We start from the raw sequence: 22,965 nt of genomic DNA, 5'->3' as shown, positions 1-22,965 counted from the left end.
TTAAAAAGGGGTGGAACATTTTTTAAAAACATCTTAAGTTTGAGGTTGGAGATGGTGCAAGAATCCGTTTATTGTTTGATGAATGTTGTGGTGAGAGATCTCCTAATACTGTTTTTCCGGTTGTCTTCAGCTTGGTTGGAAACCAGCAGGTTGCTATTTTAGAGGTGTTGTGTCGTGCTAATGGGATTGTGCTTTGGAATGTTATGGAGTGGTGGTTCATGTGTAAGAAGAATGGGAAATCGATTGATCATTTACTTTTACATTGTGAGATGGCTAGGGAGTTATGGGTTGGCATTCTTAGCCCCCCCCCCCCCCCGGGGCGGTGTTTGGATGTTGAGTTGAGTTGAGATAAGCGGCCCACCTAAGATGATTTTAGATGTATTTAGATGTTAAGATGAGTTTAGATGTATTTATGGAAAGTTGAAAAAGGTTGTAGGTCCTGCGTGTAAAGAGATGTTGAACCTTTGTAGATCCCACGTATAAAGAGATTTTGAATTGAAATAAGTTTAGTGATTTGAGAGTTGAATATTTGGATGTTAGACTCAACTTAAAATTAGACTGAACTGAGATCAGAGTCAAGTTCCAAATGGGGCCTTAGTAGAGCTGGGCTGAGTTGGGTTATACCTAAGAGTGTAGTAGATCTACTAGTATGTTGGAATAGGCATCATAATAGCTCTCAACTGGTAGCGGCGTAGAGGATGATACCTTTGTGCTTAATGTGGTGTTTATGGATGGAAAGGAATGACAGGTGCTTTAATACCAAGGAGCGAGTAGTGGGGGAAATCTGGAATTTCTGTGTCTTCTCTTTTTTAGTGGTTTTCTGCTATTGTACTAAAGGGAGGGATGTTCATGAGTTTTTATTTTCTTTTCAGCTTTCTAGAATGTAATTAGGTGTCTCATTTTGTGTACTTCCTGTATACATGGGCTTCGCCAAGTTTCATTCGATTCAATAAAGATTCTTTCTTATAAAAAAAAATTAAAAAAATAAAATAAAAATACATCATACTATGTATGTAGATTCACTATATATAGGGAATATGTAATAGTTATGATGAATATGTGTGTGTGCACGCGCGCGCGCGCGTTTATGTATACATAAAATTTACTATTTTATGAGTATAATTGTATAAATGTTATAAATACATTGATATCCTTTTTTTTTTAATGATGGGGGAACCACCCCGCAGTAGAGTCCTTAGGACTCCTCACCCATGGAACCTAAACCCCCGGGGAGATTAGCACAACAACCCACCGTCATGGCCTCCCACTTAAATCATAGTTTGATCCCAGGGGGAATCGAACCTGTGACATGGGACTCATGCACACAAGTTCGCCCTTACCACTTGGGCTACCCATAGGTGGGTTACATTGATTAGATTTGGGTAATAGCTAAGTAGCCATACAGTCTTGAAGCCATTTAATTGTATTTGTAAATAATTGTGATTAAGAATAAAATCATATCTAATTGTATGTTGTGAGTGAAAAAATTATGTTATCTTATTTTATTTTATAATTTTATTTTTTAAATTCAAAATTTTTTTAAAAGTGAGAAACGAGCTGAGTTGAGTGCTTGATTGAGCGCTGGGCTTGATTTTTAGTCGAGTTTGGACATGAGAATGCCTTATTTGAGTCGAGTTTAAACATCCAAAAAAGGTCGAGTCAAGATTGAGTCGAGCTCGAGCCTTATTTTTTAATAATTGAGCTGAATTTGATTGGGCACTACTCGCTCGAACTCGGCTAAATCAAGTCAAGCTCAAGCCTGATTTTTTAATGACAAGCCAAGTTTGACCATGAACTACTCGCTCACTCGGCTACCCTGATACAACACTTATCATTCTTAATTTGGATAATCATTTTGAAATAAATCACCATGTAGAAAGGCATTTTGAACATCTATTTAAAATAGTGGCCAATCAACATTAGTTGCAAGGGATATGAATACCCAAACAGAAGAGATTTTGGCAACAGGCGAGGTCTCCTCATAATCACACCATAGGTTTGTGTGTGACCCTTGACAACCAAACTTGCCTTTAAATGTTCCACAAAACCATTAGGATTGAACTTCACAGTGTACACACATTTACATCCAACATTCTGTTTACCAGGAAGTAGTGGAACAAGATCCCATGTCCCATTATGGTGAAGGGTGTCTATTTCAGCTTCCATTGCTTGTCTCCAACTTGGATGAGATAATGCATCCTTAACTGTTTTGGCAACAAAGAGTTTTGCAAGCTAAGAAACAAAACAAGAGAATCCAGGAGATAAAGCCTGGCATGAAACAAACTGACTAAAAGGGTAGCAAGTGACACAAGAATGAGTACCTTTTCCAGAGCAATAGGCAAAGAGTTTGAAGCACTAGGTACATATAAATCTGGAGATGAAAATGAAATTGGTGGAGGCACGAGAGGTGGTCTAGAGCAGCGAGAATACGGGCATGTTTGGCAAACCACAAAATTTCCAAAATTTTTCGTAACTTCATTCCCAAAAATCAGTCAAACACAAAAAACTTTTCTATTTCAAATTTTAAACTTTTTATCTAATTACCTAATAATTATACAAAAATCAATACAACTTTTACGAACTTCAAAACGAAAATAATATTAAAAAATTATATTCAAACAATTTTTAACTTTATCTATCCACTTTCACAAACTCCAATACAATACTTATTCTAAAAAAGATTTTTTATTCAAATTTTTCTCTCATTTCCCAAAACCTAATCTCAAACAAATTCTCAAAATTCTCAAATGTTTCCAAACATTCTTGGTATCCAAGCATGCCCGTCAAGGGAATTGCAGAAGGTGCTAGTTGACAAGTTTGATGGAGTAGGTACGGGTGTTGATAGAGTGGTAAGGGTAGGTAAAGGAAGAGATGAGAAGGACAAGACAAGTTCACACTCACCAAAATATGTGACAGAAAATTAGGGTATATACTCAAAGAAGGTGACATCAAGTTGCTTCGAAGAACAAGACCATAACAACAATATCCCTTTTGAGTTCAGGAGTAACCAAGAAACACATTCTGTAGCACGTGAATCAATTTTATCAAACCCAGGGCCAAGGTTGTGAACATAACAAATACACCCAAAGATCTGTGGTGTAATAGAAAAGAAGAGTTTTGTTAGGAAACAAAATAAAGTGAGGAGAAACACTATCTAGAACTGAGGAAGGCATGAAGTTTACAAGGTGACAAGCGATAAGGACATCATCACTCCTTGTAGATATGGTTTTCCTCTGCCTTAAGTGAGGGTTTTAATAAATGGAGGTGTTGCCCTCTTTTTTTTTAAAAAAAAAAAAAGTAAAAGAAAAAAGAAAGGACATCATCACTCCATAAATGGTTAGGAACATGCATGTGTTCGGCCACACCATTTTGTTATGGAGTGTAAGGGCACGAGGTATGATGAACAATTCCCTTTACTAAAGTAAATAGCAAGTGAATTTTTTTAGCATTGTCCAAATGCAAGATTTGAGTTTTTTTCCAAATTGGGTTTTAACTTCTTAATGAAAAAATTATAATATGGAAAAAGCTCAAATTGGCATTCATAAAACACAACTATGTTATTCCAGAATGGTCATCCACAAATGTCCCAAAATAATGAAATTTATTTGATTAAATATTTATTGGCTCCCGAGCATCAAAATGAATCAATGCAAATGAACTTGAAGCATAGGGATCAACTCGAGTGACAAAAGGCACACAATAGTGTTTATAAAGTTCATATGCTTCACAAGGGATGGAGAAATATTAATGAGTTTGCTAATCCGTCATACCCCCAGCCACCACAGAAAGAATTGGTGATCTCAAGAAACCAACGCATCAATGCCATCTGCACACCAACCCGATTCTGACAACCTTAAAGGCCCCTTTTTTTTTTTAATCTAAACTAACTGAAATTTGAAAAAAATAGATCCTTGAAAGACTAGCAAACCAGCTCTTATACCATGTCAAGATTAGTGTTTTGAGTGAAAATGATGGGTAGTCAGAAACTTGTCTTATCCTCTTGCTATCGCATTATATATACCTTAGCTTATATTTTACATTTATATGCTCATTGGCTATACCCAATACATCATGCCATCTAACACTCTTGTTTTGAGTTTGCAGCAAAATCCACTAGAAAATAATAACAAAAAAATAGGTAATTCTTCGGTGTGTTGCTCTATGTTTAGTTTCTTACTCCCTTACTGTCTGGTTTGGTGTAAGAAGATGGGGGAGGATAGTGTGATAGGTAGTGATATTTCAGTCATGAGTCAAAGGAGGTGGTAACAGTAAATGGATGTTCATAAAGTTTGGAAAAATCTCTTTTATCTTTAATTATGGGATGGCACAAACTATTTCTTACTGGTGTCTGATTGGTCAGTAAACTATTTCTTTGCCGATTACAGTGTTCATTTAAGTGGAATTTTTGTTAGGTTCAATGATCAGTTTCATGATGGCTTATAGTAGTAGCTTTTTGTTCTTTCCTTTTTTCAGTATGGCAGATATTGTTTGTCAAAGATGATTGTACTTCATTCTTAATATAAATATGCACAGGAGTCCCCCATTTTTGAGAATCTGAGAGTAATGGTTATAGAAGATATGATATATCTGATACATGTAAGAGGACTTGCTGAGCATGTAAGGTTAAGCTTAAGCTCAGAGGCACAGCTGCTTTTTGTGGACCTTGAACATGACCCTCCAAAGGTAGGTTGGTTCCTGCTGTGGGATATTATTTGAAGTCTTTATCTTTAATCCCTCACATGCTCCTATGTTTCCTCTTTGATGAAGTCCCTCTTTTCATCTTTGTTCCAGATGGTAACATTAGAACAGAGCCCATTAAGAATGCAGTTTGTATCAATTCAGAAGTCTTTCTCTCTGTTATTTCCTCAAGATGGAATGAAAGATGATCTCTTACCATGTCACGGCAACGATTACATGGCCAATGACAAATCTTCAACTAATGAGCTTCTCGTTTCTCAATCTTCTGACTTTATTGATCTTAGTAGCTGCATGCAAGATACACAGGTTACTGTGCCGACTTTAAATGGGTATCCTTCTAAATTCACTTTTATAGTATACGTGTGCTCCTGGGTGTCATGGGGACGAGTGAAATTAGGAATTGATCATAAGGGTGCTGAGGTCGATCATTAGCAAGATAGAAAATTCACCTATGTACGGACACATGTGTGTATAAATTTAGAAAATCTCTTAACATTCTATAAATATGGATATTTTTAGTGACTCATTGTATTTTTGTCTTCGATTTGCATTTTAAAATAGGTTAATTTATTTATTTTTGGGGTTTTGGGGATTTGCTGCAAGTGAAAGCTAATTTTAGCATCATAATGCAAATAATGTAATACACCTATGAGGGGCATATAACTCAGAATGTTGATTTTTATTGCAAAGAAGAATAATTATTTTTGAGATTTTGGGAATCATTCCCATCTTAGCTCTTATGTGTGTATACATGTATGATTATTTTCAAGCATGGATTGTGCAGCCTTGATCTACTTATGTCCTGTTGAACACAATTGATTTTCATATCTTTTAAGAAGCAAGTTGAGGTGGGATTGAGTTTCATTAACAATAGGAATTGCTTTTGATGTTTGTAGATTTCTGCATCTAAAAAAATGCGTATTACAAAGTCGTATGAATATTTTACACCAATTGTTTTTACCTGATCTGTCAGTCAGTTTGATTGCTGGCCTTCTTTTGTGGTTGAATTAATGATTTAGCTTAAGATTTGGCCTCTCTACTTGTGGGGGGTATATTTTCGTCTTCTGCAATTCTCTCTCTACATTTTCTCTCATCTCTTTTGCTACTCGTTTCTGATGATTATGGCTGGTGATCTTCAACACGTTGAGCATTTTTCCGAATGTTATTAGGAGATGTAATCTTTTTTTAGGAGGGAATGCTCGAAGGTAGCCCTCATTGAGACGAAGTTATTTGAGATTTCATCTGCAGGAAGTTGTGCAGTATGCATCATAGAGAGAGGAAGAAAGGTGACTAAAGAGCTACTAGGTATTCCAACAGTGACCTTGGGTGCAGACTCTGGAAGAATGCTCTCTCAATCAGACGGAAACAAGGAATTTATCAGAACATCCAGCCTAGGCAGCAGTGCTTATATTGCACAAAGGTCCTCTAATGTATATGGTAAATATCTTACTATAGTAGAATACAGAGGCGGTAGTCTCATCATCATCATCCCTGAAGAATTGAAAGGTAAAGGTTGGAGGAAGATGGCTATGGAGCTTTGTGAGATGAGTGGCCTTGTGGGTAAAACCGGGATATGGGCCTGGGTTCAGGTCAGAAAAGGCAAGTGGCTCATTACAAGTCTGCTAGGACCATGGGCTCAGTTGTGGGCTCGGGAGAAATAAGGAAAACGTGGGCCAAGAAAGGGAAGACGAAAATTTATGACCCAAAAGACCATCTGGCCCTGCGATGGCGGGTCAAACACGCAGGCACTCTCTCTTTGAAGTCCTCCTTTGGAGCTGCAAATAAACCACCAGAGCTGACTTTACTATGGACAGTGACAACACAGAAACCACTGGCCGAGGAAGGCGAGCCGGTGGCCAGTATCTAGGCTGAAAAGTGATGGCACTGGCGACAAGAACAATAGACGATGGGCTGGTTTTGGATGCAGAAATCATCACCCGGCCTGTCGAAATCATTGTGAACACTTTGGCTTCACCCCATAAAGTGCCATCCCCGGAAATAGAAGGCATAATGAGCCTGTGCGATGTTCAACCAGAGATTGGGATCTGTGAAGAGTGTATTACGGGGAGAAGGAAATTCCAGACAATGTGATGGTAGTGTTTGACTCGGTTGGGGCAGAGGGAGAGTGTTTGCGGGTGTTGCATCATGTCTCAGACAAGTTGGGTGCAGTGCAAACAAGTCCCTTTGTCCATGAAGATGTATACTGGGTAGAACCCACTCCACTGTTTTCTCTACACCCAAGCAACAACAGCAACACCCGGGTCTCAGATTGGATCTTACACAAGGCAAAAGAGATTCAACATTGTGTGGGGATCTTATGTGACGGCTTCAAGGACCAATTTATAGCCCTCCTTGCAGTTATAGAGGCCGGACAGACCCATTCTAGCTCACCTGGTGAGCTTAATTTAGCTAAGAAGAGAGCTAGAGAATTAAAGAGGTTTGACTGGACAGTCAATGATGGAGCAAGAGAGAGGAGCTCTAACCGTGGAAGATTGAAGGGAAGGCCAATGGAGGTGTTTTATGAAACCAAAAATTGTTTCATGAGATGTAAGGGGGCTGAATGTGAAGGAAAAGTGCCTAAAAGTTAGAAATCAGCTACATAAATGGAGAGTAGACATTGTATGTTTGCAAGAAACGAAGTTGGAATTTACCCCCCTTTGCATTATCAAGAGTTTGTGGGTTGTAATCAACTGGGGTGGCATTACATACCATCCAATGGAGCATCGGGAGGCATTTTAGTGATGTGGGATAAAAGAGTGGTGGAAGAAAAGATAGGATTGTTTGGGGCACTTTATGGTGGCTTGCTCATTCAAGAATGTTGTGGATGGATATCAGTGGTCTTTTGCAGGAGTCTATGTTCCTAATCAAATCTATGGTCCCTTACAGCCATAGATTTTATTTTTTTTTCAATTTATCTTGAGTTGGTGGGTGATATTTTGTTGGTTTCTTGGGATAGACACATCTGGCCAGAGCATTAATTTACGTTTTAGATTTTATGGGTTAAATTTGCTTTGTCATTGGATTTAGAATCTGTTCCTGTTGTTGGGATTAGTTTTATTGTGATTTTAGGAAATGGGTTAGTTGTAATGTTGTGAGTTACATTTAAAGAAACTTTTTATCTCAAAATACTTATAAAAAAAGATTCTATATTTTATAGTTTGAGAAAGGTTGATTCATTCGAGTTCCTTGGTTTCAGTACCGGTAAAGACAACGTGTTTGCTTTCCTGGAAATGTATACCTTTGTGCTGAAACCTTTTTTTTTTTTTTTTTTTTTTTTTTGATATGACCTCTGTGCTGAAACCTAAATTTACTTTGGTGGTTAAAACTTAAAACTTTTATAATACTAATTATCCAAAAAATGCCCCATAATAGTAAATTTCTATTGTGGCTCATTAAGAAAGGATCCATGGGTAGGATGGTGGTCCAAATTGACCTGTTACTACTTGTAAGATGGAACACACCTTTGCACTTGACAATTCTTTGATGTTGTGAACTTGTTGGAACAGTTATTGCATTCTTACTACCCCAAAAGATGAACTCTTGCTATTATTTGTCCTTTAAGATTCTCTTTAATATATGCCATATGCTTGTTGCATTTTACTGGCCTTTGGATCTTATCATAACAAAGTAACAATGCTTAACTAAATTGCTGCAGATGGCTTCTGGGTTATCCGGTAGTGTACTTGTTCAGCAAGGAGTACATTGCTGATGCTGTTTGTAACCTTTCCACCAAGTCTCTTCGCATCTTCAAGATATCAGTCTGCAGGTTTGTTGTTCCCAATTCTAGTCTCATGTTGTGTCAAGATGTAACTTGAAGGATGTTTTCTTCTGGTCACCGCTACAAGAATCAACTGTCTCAGTCACAATTTTTTATTGAAAGATGTTATGTTGGTATATTGGTATATAAAAACGGAATACTGTCAAAATAAGGTTTTTTTTCTTTTCTTTTCTTTTTTTTTTTTTTTTTTTTGGTGGGGGGGGGGGGGGGGGGGTGTGTGTGTGTCAAGAATTTTGCTTATTTCAAGGATTTTCATTTTCGGAGAGAAAGTCTTGTGTACTCAGGCTATGCCTTTTGAGTTATTTTTAATAACATTTTCTATTACTTATCAAAGACGTGTTAGAGAGAAAGTCAAGGTAGTACTAGTGACACTGAGTTGGAGAAAATACCTTCCCGGTACCCAAGTTTTATATATGAAAACTTAAGGGATATCAATCTCATGATGGCTAATCAAATTACATGCTTCACATTTGTGGCCAGCAGTCTTCCTGTTGTGAATGATGAGGACATACATAAATCATTTTGTATACATCTTATGCATTTTGTGTACATAAATTATTGCTTATTAATATTTCTATTACTTCAAAAGAAATCCTTCTTGTCAAATGCATTGTTGAAAGTAGCGTTTAGTTTTCTTTATTCCCAACAAAAAAGAGAGAAAAAAGGTATAGTTTTCACCGAGGTTAAGATATATAGCATGTTGATGTCAAAGTTTGAATGCTCACAGGAATGCTGCCCCCAATAAAGTATCTCAGCTTGAAGAACTGTTGAGGTAACACTCCACTAGATATCTTGTTAGTCAAAATTTAATTGATGAAAATCTGTTTTAATTACAAAGGAAAATTTTCAAACAGCTGAAGGACAAGTTATAGAAGATGTGTACACAGGTTATATTGACAGGGGGAAAGAGAGAGAGAGAGAGAGAGAGAGAGGATGATATTGTTTGGTGCATGTATATTTTTGAGTATGACCATGACTCTGCTTATTTGCTGTTTATCTTAACCACTTATCGGAGTTGCACCTTGTGGGTTTAAATTATTGTCTCATGCCAAACTTACCTGTAAAGGATGGTGCCTTCCAAAATCAGAAACCTTGATAATTAGTTTCTTTGTTGAATAAAAATGATGCATGCACAAATAAGCTGGCTACAATAAACAATCACAAAACTCATGGGCTGGGCCACAGGGGAATGTGTTTTGAAGTGAAGAGTTTTGAAAGGGGTAATCTGCATGAGTTAATTTATGGCCTATAGGGAGAGGCAAAATTGAAATTTGATTTTTTTTTTTTTTTATTCTATTGATTGCATTGTCAAGAGAGACTGGTGCACTTATGGGCTTCTCTCTACCTCTTGACAAAACCATCCGGTTTTTATGTGAAAGGGGTTCAGCTCCTTGTTGGCCATTTGGCTACTTGTATGAAAGTTAACTGTTAGCATGGGAGCTCTGAGTTATTGATAGCAGTGTATCCTCTCAGGTAAAGTTGAGAAAAAGTTAATTGGCTGCGTACTTTGGGGTTGGTTCACTTATCTGAAACTTTAGGGTTGATTCACGACTTGTGGCACAGACACACATCATCTGATTGTTGTTGATTATAATTTTGACAGTAATTTCTACTATCATTAAGCACTCATTAGCAAGATGTTTTCTCGAATTTTTTTATTAGTTTTTCGGTGCCTTACGAACTAAGCATGGGAGGGAGTAACGAACCATGGGCAGAGGCATTTCTAGCGCACATGCAGGATAAGTGGGGAAGCTGTAAGCAAGTTTGGAGGTCTTTGCAGATGGAGGTTAGTGCATGCTACCCCCAAGCTGCCATTGTTTTGTAATAACAACCTACACAGAGCTGGTCCAACTCCCCCCCTCCCCCCAATAAAGATTGTAATTTATGACGGATTATTGACAATATAATATATGGAAAATGCTAAATGTACTTAAAGAAAAACTTATAAAAAAAATTTATTTCTCTACATGTCAGTTATTGATACGTTAAAAATTATGAAATTTGAGTTTTAAAATTTGAATTTCAAAAAAAAGTTAACAAAATGAGTCGTCTTGTAAGTAAAAGTGTAAGTAAAAATATAAGTACATGTAACACTATTTATAATATATTGCTCATGTATCAAGTATTGGCTGTTGCAAAATGTTAATTGTACTGGATAAAAACTTACAAAAACAAAAACTTCTTCACATGCCAGCTACTGATATACTGAAAATTATGAAATTTGAAATTCAAAATTTTAAAAGAAAAATGACAAAATGAGTCTTGTAAGTAAAATTATAAGTATATATAGAACTTACAGAAGTTCTTTAATGACGCAACTCTAGACACATGCTTTTGCCGAACTTTGTAAAATGTCGATATATTTTAAGGATTCTTCTCACTTTTTGCACGTTATAAATGCAACTTAATTTATTACTTCCTTGTGTCTCTGCTATTAGTTCTGCGTATGAACGGGACATTTGAAAACCGTCAAAAGCAGACTCGTATGGGATTGTACCCCCAAAGCTCTAAGGCTGTTTTTGGTTCTCAATCTTAATTGAGTTCAGTTTAATTTTAAGTTAAGTCTAATATTTAAACATTCAATTTTCAAATTATTAAACTCATTACAATTCAAAACCTTCTTACATATGGGATCTACAATCTTTTTCAACTTAAAATATCTTTATATGTGAGATTCACGATTTTTTTTACTTTTTCATAAAAAATATTAAACTCATTTTAATATCCAAACACACTTTAAATTCAGTTTAGATAGATTCTACATAACTTATTTCACTACTCAACTCATTACTATTTATAAAGAATTCAACTCAATTCAACTCAACATCTAAATACAATTTTAGCCACCAATGGATTATTTTTTAGAGTGAGAAAAAGATTATTGATTCGTACAAGTTCTAAATAAATAAGGTCGACGCAATTTTTTTGCAAAAAAGTAGACCTTATTATGAAGTGTAAAAAAACTATTATTTTTCAGTAAGATTTACTATTTTATAAAAATGTTGTGCAAGGCTAGTCAAGAGAGAATGAACAGACAATAAATGGAAAGTTGAAACCATAAAAAGTAAGCGAACGAGTAATACTATACACCGTATTTTCATCCTATTTTAATTTTATTAAGTAATATGTGATACATTCATTACTATTAGATGATAAAGAATCATACTTAATGAAATAAAAGTAAGATGATAATATTGTATATAAAAATTTTCAATTGAAAAATATGAAGAAAGAAATAGAACCAATAAATTATTAAAAATAATTAGATTTTAAAAATGGGAGAATGGAAAGACACAGTTAAAGTTACAAAAAAAAAAAAAATTACATAAACCCCTTCTAGATTTTAAAATTGCATGGAAGCTATATAGATTTGAAATTTATAAAAATGTCATCTAAACACTACAAAATTACATAATTTTCATCAAAACTATGCTTTTGATCACTTTTTTTTTTTCATGTGTCTTCTGATCACATCTATTGGAGGAGAAATAGTAAATAAAATGCCAAAAGGATCACCAAAAGAAACAACATTAGAAAACATTTATTTGGACGAGCCATTCAATCGTTACAGGCAGGAAAAACAAAAAAAAAAAAAAAAAAAAAAAAAGAGTAGAAAATGGGAGAGGTTGGAAACCTTAATTGAAATTAAAGCAACTCCTAAGCCGAAGAAAAACAAACAAAAAAAGTCCTTCAAAGGAAAAATAGATGCAACCACCAAGTCTTGTATTATGCCCCTTTGAGCAGACCGAAGACTTCAGTCTCGGTTGGAAGTGCAGGTATTGCTCCCTTCTTGGTAGTTGTGATGGCTCCACATGCATTTGCAAATTTGAGCACATGCCTCAGTCTTGGCTCATCCTAAACAAAAAACAAACGCAAAAATACACATTTAGAAGTGCAACCTATGATCGAGATGGGCATAATTCAAAATCAATAGGCCAGGGAAACTATATTTCAAGTTCCTTTTTATAGTTGGTCTCATATATTTCAGAATATTTAGAACTCCAACTTACAACGGAAATCAAACTATTGAATTTGAATATGAGGAATGAAAGTGAGTGCTTACTTCAAGTATGGATTGGTCATCCACAATCTTGCAGAGTAAGGCACCAACGAATGAGTCTCCGGCACCAGTCGTATCCACTGTCTTAACATGAAAAGCCTCCACTTCTCCATGGAAGTTCTATATTTTTGCAAACGACCAAAAAATGTATTAGGACAAACAAAATTGATCAGGTTAAATGATTTAATTACATTTTCTTAAGTATCTCATGGCAACAGCTTATTGTGACAAAGATATTGTTTAGGTTAAGGCTATGTTCAGATGTTGAGATGAGTTGAGTTAAGTTGTGAATAATAGTATTTTGTGAGATCCATTGAGATGGGTTTGACTTTTTTAGGTTGAGATTGGTTTAACTTTTTAGGTTGAAATGTATGAAGTAGGTTAAGGTGATTTTAAGTTTTTTATGGAAAATTAAAAAAGTAATAGATCACATCAATGATTGGTTTGAGATGAGTTGAGTTTGGTTCAACAACCAAACACAACCTTGATCATTCCATTTTTTGAATGAAACTTAACACCTTATATAAAAGCTCACTTATCATCACAGAAGAAAGAATGAATGCATTTATGAAAGCAAATGCCTCAATTTTGCAATCAGACACTCAAGATAGTAGTTTCCGAGTCCACGCTATTTTAAGAGAGAGAAGAAAGAACACAAGTAAAATTCCCATCCCTTTTGGAACTAATAATCATCTTATCTGGCCGTTACTTCAAGCCATATAAGCGAAAGTCAATTTCATATATGCAATGAAATGTAAGAAATAAAAAGATCAAACAAGAAAAGAAACTGTTAGTTTTTGCGCTCTTTTTGTTGTAGTTTTTCTTACAAAAAATAATGCCCAAGAGAGTTGCATATTCTCATTTTTCATAACTGGTTTGCGTGTCAACACAGACTAATCTTCCCTAGAAGATTGCTTTTCATAGCAGTTACTACAACCATTAAATGAGAATCAAAGTGGACTGCAGTCTAATGGCCAGAGGCCCCATCATCCTTAGATTGATATGCGACAAAAATCTAGTTGATAAAAGGGTCATTTACATTTTGCTCCTTTGAACTACCATTAATTTTTCAAGTTGCACCCCTAAGATCAATGAAAAATAGGACACATGGAAGAATGTTAACTATCTGACCTTTTTTAGGGTACCAAAAATGATGGTAGTTTAGGGGTGTATAATGTAAATTTCCTTTAATTAAAATATCAAAATAATTTGTATAACCCACAACAGACACTTTCATGATTGCATTTTGAAAAATTCTACTTACCATCCTCTACATCGCATACCAATATATAATTTGTCATTTTTGTCCTTCTATTTACACACATATTGATGTGTAAATGTGTATTTAAATAGAAGGATAAAAATGACAAATCATATGTTGATATGTGGTGTGAGAATGCTAAGTAGCATTTCTCTTACATTTTAATGATCCAAACCCCGTTTTTTTAGTGATGCAAACCGCACTACAATGTACTCTCTCTTCTTCTTCTTTTTCCCTTTTTTTTTTTTTTTTTTTTTTTTGAGAGAGAGAGAGAGAGAGAGCGTGCGTCTTCACCAAGCCTACGAATGGAAAAGTAAATGCAAGTGCTAAGTTGGGGGTTGGCTCTGACTGAAATAGTTAGGTGGCAGTGATTTTGTTATTACGTTTTTTAGATAATACGCCAGGCTTTCCCACGTGGAGTACGACAAAAGAAAAGAGCCAAGCAAAAAATAGTATACGCTTATTTCCTATGGAAAGGCCCATGAGGCCATGATTGACTGCCAAATATTCTCCGGAAAATGACTAAAATAAAAAAAAGTGGTTTGACCAACTGCAAACATTTTATCTTACGTGTAAAGCTTATCCGAACACCTTTTCTGCATAACAATTGCTAAATGAATAGATTTTTGTTTTCTTTTTGAGGTGTATTCTATATTGCAAAAAGCACGAAACCGCTTTTGTTATTATAAAATACAGCTAAGAAAGATAACAAAAATCTATTCATTTATTAGAAAACAAATAAACTGTGATGAAAAACTGGGGTCCTGTCCGTATTATCCAAGGTTTTTTTGAGCCCTGCCAATCCAAGTTAAGAAAAAAAATGGCAACTTGTCAAAGGGAGATTTGGTTTATAGAGGGGCGAGAAAAAGAAAGAATCCCGTAGTTCCTGGCCTAATAACAAGGTAGGCAGAGAGAGCCAGAGAATCCCATTATTGTGCGTGGGAGTTCTATCCCATTAAAACCATTACCTACCCATGACAGCCAATTACTACTTGGAAAAAAATAATCGATCATTTTTACTCACAATAGCTAACAGTCAAATTGAACAGCAAGTAAACTCAGAAAGCAGTAATTGAATGAAGTTAGATCCAACCAACATAACATACCTTGGTGTAGTATCTGCAGCCTTTCTCACCAAGAGTGACAAGGAGGAGCTTCAAGTTTGGGTGCCACAGTGACAACGCCGCCGCATCGTCACACTTATCACTCCCTGTGAGGAAATCCAGCTCCACGTCACTCACCTTAATCACCTCTGCCTTGTCCCATATGCTCATTATCTGGGTACGTGCCTCCTCCGCGGACGGCCACAGCGGCAGACGCAGGTTGGGATCGTAGGAGAGTAGAACGCCGGCATCTTTAGCCACCTCCATCGCTTTTAGGTGTGCTGATCTGCATGGCTCCACGATCAAGCTTATCGATCCGTAGTGAAAAACTTTAGCCTGTAAATCACAACGCATACAATTGGAAATCTTAGGCTATAAACAGAATAGAATCGGACTCCGTGATAAACGAGACCAAGGATTACATGGTATTGCTAAATTTACATAAAACATACACCATCAATAATTATTATGATCAGATCCTATAACTAATACCCTCTTTCTCACAATATTACTTGATTTTAGGGAGGAAAAAAAACCCAAATTTTGTTTTTTCCGAAAATATGTAATCTTTCTTTAGCATTTCGGCAGATCACAGCCCATGATTTTAGTGGTATGATTTCAATACTTAAAAATTGCTGAGATTATAACCAACTGAAATGGAAACCATTTCCTTGTTCGAAAATCTCACCAGAAGAAAGGCAAGTACTATAATTCGATCAGAATATGAACCATTAAAACCAGGTGCAGCGTTGCTCCAAAAAAAAAAAAAATAGGTGCAGCGCGTGTTGGTCAAGTCAAAAGTTACATGCTCCGGAAAGGCCAGTAGAAAGTCAAGAGTGGGATGTTATTATCCCACACGCCAATAGACAAAGAAAACCAAACTCATCCTTACTCACTCGCATTAACAGCGCGTGATCCCACGCGCTGTCAATCGATGGAAAATACTAGCATTTGAGGGATCTAGAGAGCGGGGACATTGTGGGTCCCGTTTAGCTGACGTGGTCGACTCGATGAGGCTAGATCTTTCACTGTGGTAAAACGTAAGGTGGGGACCACGACCAAGGAGAGGGAGATCGGGCTGCTGTATCTTAGATCTACACGTATGACCCACACGACACCGTGCAATCATCAGGCGGACAGACCTAAGAAAGGCTGTGACCTGTGACCCCCTAGCGCGTGACATTAGCACACCACCTCCCCAAATCCATGATGACGTATAAGAAACGAAGAATTTTCCCGGAAAATCTCAGAGGGATGAAAATAATAATTATACGAGGGACTTTCAGAGAGAGAGAGAGAGAGCGTACGGATCGAATGAGCTCGACGTCGAGCTCGTCGGGACGGAGGAGCATGTCGGCGCTGGGGTTGCGATAGAACATGAACTCACGCTCACCGTCGGCGCGTAGGGTGACGAAGGCCAATGCGGTGCGGGCCCCCTGGTCAAAGGTGATGCCGCGTCCGGAGACGCCGTTCTGTTCGAGGATGTCTGCGAGCATGCGGCCGAACTCGTCGTCGCCGAGCTTACCAACAAAGGCGGCCTTGCCGCCGAGCCTGGAGACGGCGATGGCGACGTTGGCGGGGGCACCACCGGGGGCCTTGAGAAATCCCGGAGCCTCGGCAAGAGACACCCCCGAAACAGTAGGCACAAAGTCGATCAGCATCTCGCCGAAACTCACGATCAGCCCGCTCCCTGTCCCGGGCACGCCATTGCTCAGCGACGAAGCCATTGCCAGAGAGTTTTATTAGCTTTAGTGAATAGAAAAGAAAGGAAAGAGAGATTTGGTAATGAGACCAGGGGGTTGTATTTATAGAGGGGGTAAGTAGGTGGCAGTGGATCCAGAGGAAAATACTTCACAAAAAAATAAAAATAAAAACATTTTTTATTATTTTATTGTATTTTGTTTAACTAAGTTAAATAATTCTGATTTATCAAAAGAACTATTTAAAAAAAGGAAAAATCACTACAAAGAAAAATAGATTTTTGTGGTCATTAAATTATGACAAAAGGATTATTTGTGACTAAAAAAGACTCATTTTAACTGTAAATAGTCATTTTCCTAGAATTAACTGGTCACAAATAAACAATTTTCTTGTAATGAATGTTATTCAATTTATTTACAGTTATTATCTTTTATGTGATATCAATTATTTTATTGTTGTTAAGGTGCGATTTAGATAGTGGATTGAAATGAAATAAATTAAGATAAAAATTAAAAGTTAAATAAAATATTATTAGAATATTATTTATTATTATTTTAAAATTTAAAAAATTTAAATTATTTATTATATTTTATATAGAAATTTAAAAAAATTATAATGATAAGATGAGATGAAATGAAATACTTCTTATATCCAAATCAGATCTATAACAACGTCAAGAAATGATGAAAGAATAACCATTAAAATGATAAATAATTGCATTGTTTAAAAATTTTATATTTTAATTTGATAAATAATTGCATTATTTTAATTTTATATTTAATATCCCAGACGAAACACAACGTCAAGAACTCAATACTAATTTTTCAAATAATGTGAAAGAATTTAATGTTGATTCTCTCGAATGCAATGAAAAATATGCTGTGTTAAAATGTTCATGGACGAGATCTAATTATTTATTGACTATAATTAAACAGAATCAATCCGATTTGTTTCTCTTTTAATTGAATAATCTAATTGGCCAAAATAATTAAAAAAAAAAAGAGTGTTTTTTCGGTTATGGTACGTGGGGTTGGAATGGCCAACTTGTGGGTCAAATGTTGCTAAAAAAGCATTCCAAACTTGGGCGTGACAATTATTTTGGTGGTTGTGTTGTGCACATTTGAGTGTAAAATAATGAAGAGTAATGCTAGTCTCACCGCTCCTAACTTTTGTTGGGATTTATCGCTCACATTTTTTTTTCTTTTTACTTCATGATTAAAGAAATATTTTTTATAATATTATAGTTTATTTTATAAAAAAAAATATTTAAAAGTGTTAAAAAATACATGTAAAAAAAATAAAACAAAAAAGACCAATTATGCCTAACGGTAGCTCCTAGCGAGAGCTGGGAGTCTCGCTGGGAGCGGTGGACGTAGCATCATCCAATAAAGAAATGTATTGATAATCTATCCACATTTTTAGCAAAGAATGGATAAATTAAAATTTGGATGTAGAGATTTGGTTTATCCTTATCCTTATCCTCGATGATATTCATCTGAATTTTGATGTGTAATAGGATTTTTAGGGAAAAATACAATAAGAGTTAGTTTTTTTTTTTAATGAAAATATTTATAAGGTGAAAATTGATTGAGAGAAATGTATGATCCACTTAAAAAATTATATTAAAATTTTTTAAAAAAAAAGTTATTGACATTGATTTAATATATGAAAGTGATTTGTTTGAGGTCACATGTACCTGCCTAAAAAATTATTGTTATAGTTTTTAACATGGTTGCAAAAATAATGCATGAGAAATATTTCAAGCATGGTAATATGCTAGATGCAAAACTGGGTCGTGGGCTATCATTGATTTGGAGAAGTTTGTGTTCATCTTTAAATTTTGTTAAAGATGGAATGATCTGGAGGGTCGGAAATGGTAACATGATTCAAATTTGGAATGATTAGTTATTTCCAATACCTACTTCATACAGAGTGCAATCTCATATTAAAATTTTAGATAGAGATTCGAAAATGCATGAGCTTATTGAGGTAGGTACAGGTAGATGGAAGGAAAGCTTGATTAATGATATTTTTAGTAGAGAAAAGGCTGAAGTTATATGCAGTAGTCCCCAAAGCAGACTGGGAGTTGAAGATAAATTGATTTGGGGTCCTTCAAATAAGGAAAAATTCTCTGTAAAAGTGCTTATCACCTAGAGCATACAAGAATTAGACTTTTGAAAGGAGAGTCCTCAAATTTATCTGAAACAGAAGCTAGCTAGAAATTGATCTAGGATCTAAAATTCAAGGAATGATGGAGCATTTTATATGGAAGGCTGGACATGATTTACTTCTAGCCAGAGAAAGTAAATATGTGAAAAAAAAGAAAGAGAATCTTAAATTTATGTGAAAAAGAGAGAGAATCTACTAGTCATGCTATTTAGAGTTGTCATGTAACAATCGATGCTTGGGCTAAACCTGACAACCCAGTTCAAAAGTGGTCCAGTTCAGAGGTAGATTTCTTAAATTTATGGAAATAAAAAAAACTTAATCTTTTTTTAATGCTAAGGAGGTAGAGTTGGTGGCATATATAATAAGAAGCATCTGGTTTAGAAGAAATTCTTTAATCTTTGAAAACAAGTTTGAGGATCCAAGAAGGGTGGTTCAAGTTTCAAGATAAGGATGGGATGAATTCATCTAAGCTTAGAGTCATCAGCGAAAGCACAAACACCTAAGAAGCACGGAGAGACACTTGATCAACTGAAAAAAAAAAAAAAAAAAGATATGGAAATGAAAGCAAATTGAGATGTTGTTGTGGATTTCCAATCAATGAAAATGGGAATTGGAGTTATCATTGGAGATGCAGCAGGGGACATCTTGACCTCTCTATGCTCAACATTAATCATCTCATGAAACCTATCATAGCTTAAGCTCTTGCTTTGCGAAGGGCAATGGTATTATGCTTAAAATTGGGGCTTTCAAGTGTGGTTTTTTAAGGTGATTCTCAAATCGTAGTCAAAGCAACAAAGAGTAATGAGAAAATTTGGATAGATTATGGACACTTGATTGATGATACAAGAAGATTACCTTTGGAAGACCAAGTTGGATGTCACATTCACTTATAGAGAAGCCAATATGGTAGCCCACAAGCTTCCAAAGCTAGGTCTTTCTTATTCAAAAGAGAATGTGTGGATGGAGGAAGGTCCTATACGGATTTTGAATTTTGTTTTGAATGAAAAATTATGTAATGACTTATTGTTTTGATGTTTTTTTTAATAAAAATTGATCTTGTGTTTGATTTCAAAAATAAAAAAATATTTTTTTCCTTACAAATTATTCCTTTCAAACGTATAGAGAATATGTCGAAAATGAGTCTAGTTTAGTACTATTCATTCAAGTCCTCTTTTGGGAGCCCAATTCGGAACCTAGATAATCGGGTTTCGAAAGCGATTATCGACCCCATGTTTTATCCGGGCTAACAACCGAATCACCCACCTGCCCATAATCCAAAGGCAAGTGTGAGTACATAAGGTAGGTACCAAGTACTCACAACCTAGGTTTATTTTCAAAAAAATTAAGTTATGCTCAACCTGGGTACTAGATTTTCAGACACAACCTTGGTACTGAGATTTAGACACAAAAAATAGGACTTCTTTTTGTTTCTTTTGTAAAATTTGATTTACCTAGATTTCGAGTTTAAAAAAACCTAGATTATTCGAAGTAGCAACCGGAGTTATGACCCGGGTTAACTAAGAAATACTCAAGTCTTTGTTCAGTTATTATAAATTTATAAGACAAATGTGTTATAATATATATATATATATATATATATATAGTAAAGAAAGAAACTCCATTTATAAATCTAGAAATAATTATATATTAGCATCCATAAGATCATTCGATCGGTCTAATAAGCTAGAGAAATTTTATTCTTCATTTTCAATGTTAGCATATTTAATCATACTAGTTAATATGTAATTGACCCATGAAACTGTTTGAAATATGTCACATCATTCGGTATGACTAAAAATGAATGGATGGTAAAATCAACACAATGCTATGTCTACAAATTCAACGTGTCTAGCTATCAAGTTGAAGATTATGAGTCACAGACTGCGAAGCTAGTTGCAACATATTTTCTATTAATTTTGATATACAAAAAAAATTAATGAAGAATTCTCTTTGTTAGTCATGCCACGTGATCTAGTTATTTTAGAAACCAAATTGGATAAATGCTAAACCTAAGTATCTCGAATTCGGAAAGTACCAAACCTTTAGAAGAGAGAGGAGAAAGAGAGAGAAGAGATTTATGGGATTTGGTTAGCTACAATCATTTCTATTTTTTATTTGTTAAAAATCATAACTATTACAAGTTTATTGGAGGGCATAAATTCTCACTTAGCAGCGCATTCAGCCACTAACCTCACTCTTTTAAAAAGAACAGATGTTTTTTAATAAGAATATTTTTTAAAATAATTATTATATTGTAGTTTATAAAAATAGATAAATAAGTTGAAAATTTGTTTGAATATAATTTTTTAAAATTATTTTTTATTTTGAAATTTATAACAGTTGTATAGATTTTTGTGTTTGAACATTAATTAGGTAATAATTAAATAAAAATCTAAAAAAAAGATTTTTTTTATTTAAATAATTTTTAGAAATAAAATTAAAAAAAAAATATTGAAATACTTTTAAAAGGTCAAACAAGGCCAACTCACAAATCCTACAAATATGACATTCTGATGTGATGTATAAACTAGAGGTGGAGCCCCTACTGTAGCTAGGAATACGTGTTGTGGGGCCAAAGAGTTACTGCTGAGCCATTAAAGAATGGAGCTCAATTCTAATAACCTTTCGTTAAGGTAACAGCCAACCATCCAATCTCTCCCTCCCAACAACTCCACACCAATACCACCTAACTATCCAATCTCTCTCTCTCTCTCTCTCTCTCTCTCTCTCTACCCTTAGGAGATGCTGATTTACGTGTGTTTGCATGCTTTAATATCATAAATCTAAAATAGCCTATATTGATGAAAACAAGACCCACCATTATCCACAACAATAGCTACCATTTTATACATAGAAAAATGATTTATATAAATTTTTGTAAAAAAATAGATTTTACTTTAAAAAAATGTAAAAAAAAAAAAAAATTTATTAGTAGGACTCATTTTTTTACAAAAAATTTGTGCAGAATTTATCTATTTAGAATTTGTTCATAGCATCAATAAAAGAGAAATAATATTTACAATCGTGGAGTATGTAAGCGTCGCATAATTTTTTTTCAAAAAAGTGAATAAATACTGAACCTACATGATTTTTTTAATAGTAAACTTTAATTTTTTTTAAAAAAAATTATATGACTACATTACAAGACTATATCTAACATTACTCTTAATAAAATTGGGTGACTATATAATACGGACCAGCTAATTGATGATACGTACCACTTGGTTGGTAGAGTGGGTACCTTTGAAGGGAAGATAAAAGGCTTGGGACCTTCACATCATCTTGGGTTGGTGCTGTAACAAAATACAAGGCTTTAATTGAAAATAACTTATGAACAAATTCCCTATTTTAATCCTTAAGAACTATAACAATAATTATCGACAACAAGATCATGTTACATGAGTAATTAGTTCACATCACATCTATTATGTATCAGTTGGGAAGTGCATATATTTTGTTACCAAACTTTAATATAATTTTTGCAGTTTTTATTGATAACTAATTATAGTAACGAGTAATGCTAGATATAATCGTAGAGTGCGCAAGTGCCGTACAATTCTTTTAAAAAAAAGTGAGTAAATACGAGATCTACATAAAAAAAATTAATTTTTTTATAGTTAACCCCATTCTTTTTCAAAAAAGATTATGCAGCATGTATGCACTTCATAATTGTATAACATTAATCATAAAGAAACATTATAATAGGTGTTTCGAGGGTATTAAGTTAACATCATACCTAATACGTGTTACCCGTGTATACTGCTTAGACATTTCTTAATAAAATCTCATAATTTATATTAAGATTAATTCTACATACAACTGTGAAGTACGTAAATGCTACGCAATCATTTTGAAAAAGAGTGGAATCCACTATTAAATTTCTTTTCATGTGGATATCATATTTTATTCATTTTTTTTCAAAACGATTACGCGGCTGTCGCATAATTCATGATTATAAATATATTTTCTCTTATATTAAATATGACATAATTCAAAGTATAGCTATTAAGCAATCTCGAAGCACGAACACATAATAATTTTAATTTTACATATGAATTACGAAATATCATATTATTAAAAATTGGTGGTTAAACAAGTAATAAGCTTAATAATATTCTTGTGCTAGAGTGAGGGGTATTGATTTATCTATATTGAGTACCTAATAATAAATCCTAATTTATACATATTTTGAATT

At 34.7% G+C, this 22,965-nt stretch overlaps 2 protein-coding genes and 1 long non-coding RNA gene across 3 annotated transcripts in view; 2 read left to right on the top strand and 1 right to left on the bottom strand.

The window, feature by feature from the left end:
* Nucleotides 1-10,488, top strand: part of LOC121246054 — a 28,764-nt gene extending 18,276 nt beyond the window's left edge. Inside the window, exons 3-7 of the mRNA XM_041144038.1 lie at nucleotides 4,534-4,683; nucleotides 4,792-5,027; nucleotides 8,354-8,464; nucleotides 9,204-9,248; nucleotides 10,139-10,488. Of these exons, the coding sequence (XP_040999972.1) occupies nucleotides 4,534-4,683; nucleotides 4,792-5,027; nucleotides 8,354-8,464; nucleotides 9,204-9,248; nucleotides 10,139-10,301 (705 nt within the window). The 3' untranslated portion in view covers nucleotides 10,302-10,488. The remainder of the gene's footprint in view (nucleotides 1-4,533; nucleotides 4,684-4,791; nucleotides 5,028-8,353; nucleotides 8,465-9,203; nucleotides 9,249-10,138) is intronic.
* Nucleotides 509-3,198, top strand: LOC121246056. Its single transcript, XR_005937049.1, has 3 exons — nucleotides 509-1,045; nucleotides 1,200-2,302; nucleotides 2,347-3,198. It is a non-coding gene; the product is annotated as an uncharacterized LOC121246056 (long non-coding RNA).
* Nucleotides 10,489-11,997: 1,509 nt separating the features above from the next.
* LOC121246053 (probable fructokinase-4) lies at nucleotides 11,998-16,683 on the bottom strand. The gene is made up of 4 exons (XM_041144037.1): nucleotides 16,208-16,683; nucleotides 14,904-15,236; nucleotides 12,540-12,656; nucleotides 11,998-12,331 (listed from the first exon to the last, which is right to left on the bottom strand). The coding sequence occupies exons 1-4, from the start codon at nucleotides 16,625-16,627 to the stop codon at nucleotides 12,203-12,205; spliced, it is 999 nt and encodes a 332-aa protein (XP_040999971.1). The 5' UTR covers nucleotides 16,628-16,683; the 3' UTR covers nucleotides 11,998-12,202.
* Nucleotides 16,684-22,965: the final 6,282 nt, after the last annotated feature.

This window comes from Juglans microcarpa x Juglans regia, chromosome 1S (assembly GCF_004785595.1).
Source record: "Juglans microcarpa x Juglans regia isolate MS1-56 chromosome 1S, Jm3101_v1.0, whole genome shotgun sequence".
Classification (NCBI taxonomy): Eukaryota; Viridiplantae; Streptophyta; class Magnoliopsida; order Fagales; family Juglandaceae; genus Juglans; species Juglans microcarpa x Juglans regia.
The sequence above is the reverse complement of the archived record's forward strand: the minus strand, read 5'-3'. Positions and strand labels throughout refer to the sequence as shown.

Excerpts from the sequence above, each read along its gene's own strand:
- LOC121246053 (XM_041144037.1), bottom strand. The coding sequence starts at position 16,627 with ATGGCTTCGTCGCTGAGCAATGGCGTGCCCGGGACAGGGAGCGGGCTG. Across the intron at positions 12,657-14,903 it reads GCTGCAGATACTACACCAAG|AACTTCCATGGAGAAGTGGA; the intron begins GTATGTTATGTT and ends GCAAAAATATAG. Across the intron at positions 12,332-12,539 it reads ATGACCAATCCATACTTGAA|GATGAGCCAAGACTGAGGCA; the intron begins GTAAGCACTCAC and ends TTTTTTGTTTAG.